Source organism: Raphanus sativus, unplaced genomic scaffold (genome assembly GCF_000801105.2).
Source record: "Raphanus sativus cultivar WK10039 unplaced genomic scaffold, ASM80110v3 Scaffold1168, whole genome shotgun sequence".
Taxonomy (NCBI): Eukaryota; Viridiplantae; Streptophyta; class Magnoliopsida; order Brassicales; family Brassicaceae; genus Raphanus; species Raphanus sativus.
The window spans coordinates 21,142-23,665 of record NW_026616481.1 but is presented as its reverse complement, the minus strand read 5'-3'; the positions used below and the strand labels follow the sequence as shown (position 1 = coordinate 23,665).

General features: G+C 53.2%; 1 protein-coding gene across 1 annotated transcript; it reads left to right on the top strand.

The window, feature by feature from the left end:
* The first annotated feature begins 370 nt into the window (after positions 1-370).
* On the top strand, positions 371-2,524 carry LOC130503836 (uncharacterized). Its single transcript, XM_056998397.1, has 5 exons — positions 371-1,156; positions 1,228-1,373; positions 1,479-1,669; positions 1,843-2,086; positions 2,174-2,524. The coding sequence occupies exons 1-5, from the start codon at positions 649-651 to the stop codon at positions 2,522-2,524; spliced, it is 1,440 nt and encodes a 479-aa protein (XP_056854377.1). The 5' UTR covers positions 371-648.

Genomic DNA, 2,524 nt, shown 5'->3' with positions numbered 1-2,524 from the left:
GGTCTCTCTCGAGATCTCTCTCATTCTTCTCTCAGTTTATCAGGTACTTTCTCTCTCTACTCCTTATCTCTCTAGCTTTTGCTCTCTGTTTTAGTTCCTCTACTCGATATGTCGACGAGCAAACAACTTTCTCGAGAACAAAAGGGAAAGATGATTTCGAGCACCACTGGTCCCGATAGTGATCTGGAGAGGGTTCGCGGATCCGGCGATAGCGTAGAGGAGGCTCATCGCGAGGCGATGATGGATACCGAGAACATGACCCGAGAGCAGCGTATGCTCGTCTCGGTAGCGATGGTTCAATCTCGCGCAGCGATGACGGAGGCGATGGCTCTCCTGACGACGGGATGACTCCCTACTGCTTCTACCGGGAAATATTTTCGAGGAGCAGCGCCGACTCGATCCGTCGCGAGCTCGTCCCCCTGTAGTTGAGGGGCAAGACTGGAGGAACGTTTTACCGACGCGATCCACATTCGAGTCGGTGACGAAGCTGCTGAAGAGAGGCAAGGCGACCGGGGTTACATTCATAATCCCGTCAAAGACCCAAAGGCCGTGGTCCCCCCGAAGGGGTATCAGTGCGTATACGAGTCGTACTTCGAAAAGGACACGAAACTATGGTTTCCGATTCCTCGACTCGTCACCGCCTACACGATGCGCCGAGGAGTCGCTTTGAGCCAATTCTTGAATGGCGCTTGGCGTCTAGCAGTTGCGCTGATGGTGATTGGGGCGGAAGCTGGCGCTGCTCTCAGCGTCCGAGCATTTGAGGAGCTGGTCTCGGTGAAGATTAATCGAGGCCTGTTATCACTGAAGATACGCCCGAACTATAATGTGGTAACGGGCTATCCGACCAAGACGAACGACTGGCAGCGATCGTACTTCTATGTTAAGTCCGATCGCTCGGCTTTCGAGGAGCCGCTGAAGACCGGTTACCGTGTTCTTTGGAACAATGAATTTGGTATTGAATGTTCTTTAATCTTTTACTGTTTCAGACTCCTGACCATCTCTTTTTCTCTTGTTTTGACAGTTCCTCACTCGAATACCGCGGAGTACGAGGAAGATTTCTTGGAGAGTGCTCGGATTATCGCGTCCCAGAAACAGGATTTTTGGGAGAACTTCTCGTACAGGAGGATTCGTAGGTCGATTGATCGGATCAAGCGGCGTAAGTTTCTCTTTCTCTTCTTTTGCTCGGTTTCCTCAGGGATCCTAAGTCGCTTTCTTTTGTCTTTGCAGAGGTTTGGCGTTCGGACACCGTTCCTCTCATCACCAAAAAGTCGAAGAGAATCAACTTGTTCACCAAAGCCGAGCAGATTGAAATTAACCGAGCCAGAGCTATGGGAATTGCCGGATCTAAGTTTGGTGGTTGGGAAGCAACTCGGGTTCGTGGAACCGGACCAAAGCTCTAACGCAAACTCCTCTGATCCGGGGGAGCCGAGAGCGACTGAGTCGGACGGGGCTCAGCTCGTGAGAAAGTCGGGGAGCAGAGGAAGGAGAGGGAAGGCGTTTCTTCCGAGGAGAAGCAAGCCGAGGAGACTTCCACCGGTGGGGGCGCCGGATCGGAGAAGAAGCGGGCGCGCAAGGATCCCGTTGAGGTTCGGCCTTCCTCTGTGGAGAGAGGTGAGCTCCAGGCCTTGGAGCCTAGCAACAATTCTCGAGATGACGTTCTCCCGGATCCGTCTCTCGATGGTGGTCTTCAGGGGACTTCTTCTAAGGTGAAGAAGAGTCGAAAAAGAATAATAAGAAGAGTGCCGGCGAATCCTCGGGGCACGAGATAGCGCCCGTACGGAGAAGGAAACCGTGGAGGCTCCGACTACTGCCGTTTCCTCCCCAAGGCGGCGGTTCGTGAAGATGCCGGGGATCGAACAGGTCCTCTCCGAAGGCTCAGGAGGGTAAGGCTGTGCCGAAGAACCTGCAGGGGTTTTGCCCGGATAAAGTGGACTTCATTTTCAAGCGGGACACTCCTCTCGTTTGTAACGAGAGAGATTGCGCTCGTTTCGTCCGCCAAGTCCGGGGAAGTAGGGAGCATCTCCCACTCGTCAAGGACTTAGTTTTCCAAGACGAGTACACCGCTGCTGCCGGTTCCTCGGTTAAGGTAAGTATAGTTTCTGCATCGCATTCGTTTCTCGTCTTTCTTCTCATTTGGTCGTCCTATCCCAACTCTTTCTTTGATGTGTTGCAGAGCCAAGGTGACTGGAACGAGGTCGTCCGCATATACGACAAAGAGCTGAAGAGGACCTATGGTGTGATTGATAGGCAACGGCGCAACACCAAGGAGGCGACTGTCGCCTTAGAGGTCATGCTGAAGAAGAAGGACGAAGCGGTTATTGCAGAAGCGGCCATGAGGGATGAACTCTCCCAGAAAGAGGCGGCTATGAACAAGGAGCTGAAGCGAGCCCGGGAGTTGGTTAAAGCGCTCGAGAAAGAGAAAACCAAGCTGGCAAACGAGAAGAGCCCTCGAGGAAGAGAAGGCGGCTGCTGCCTTAGAGCATTCCAAGGAGATGGATCGTCTCCGAGAGTCGCGCCGCTATGA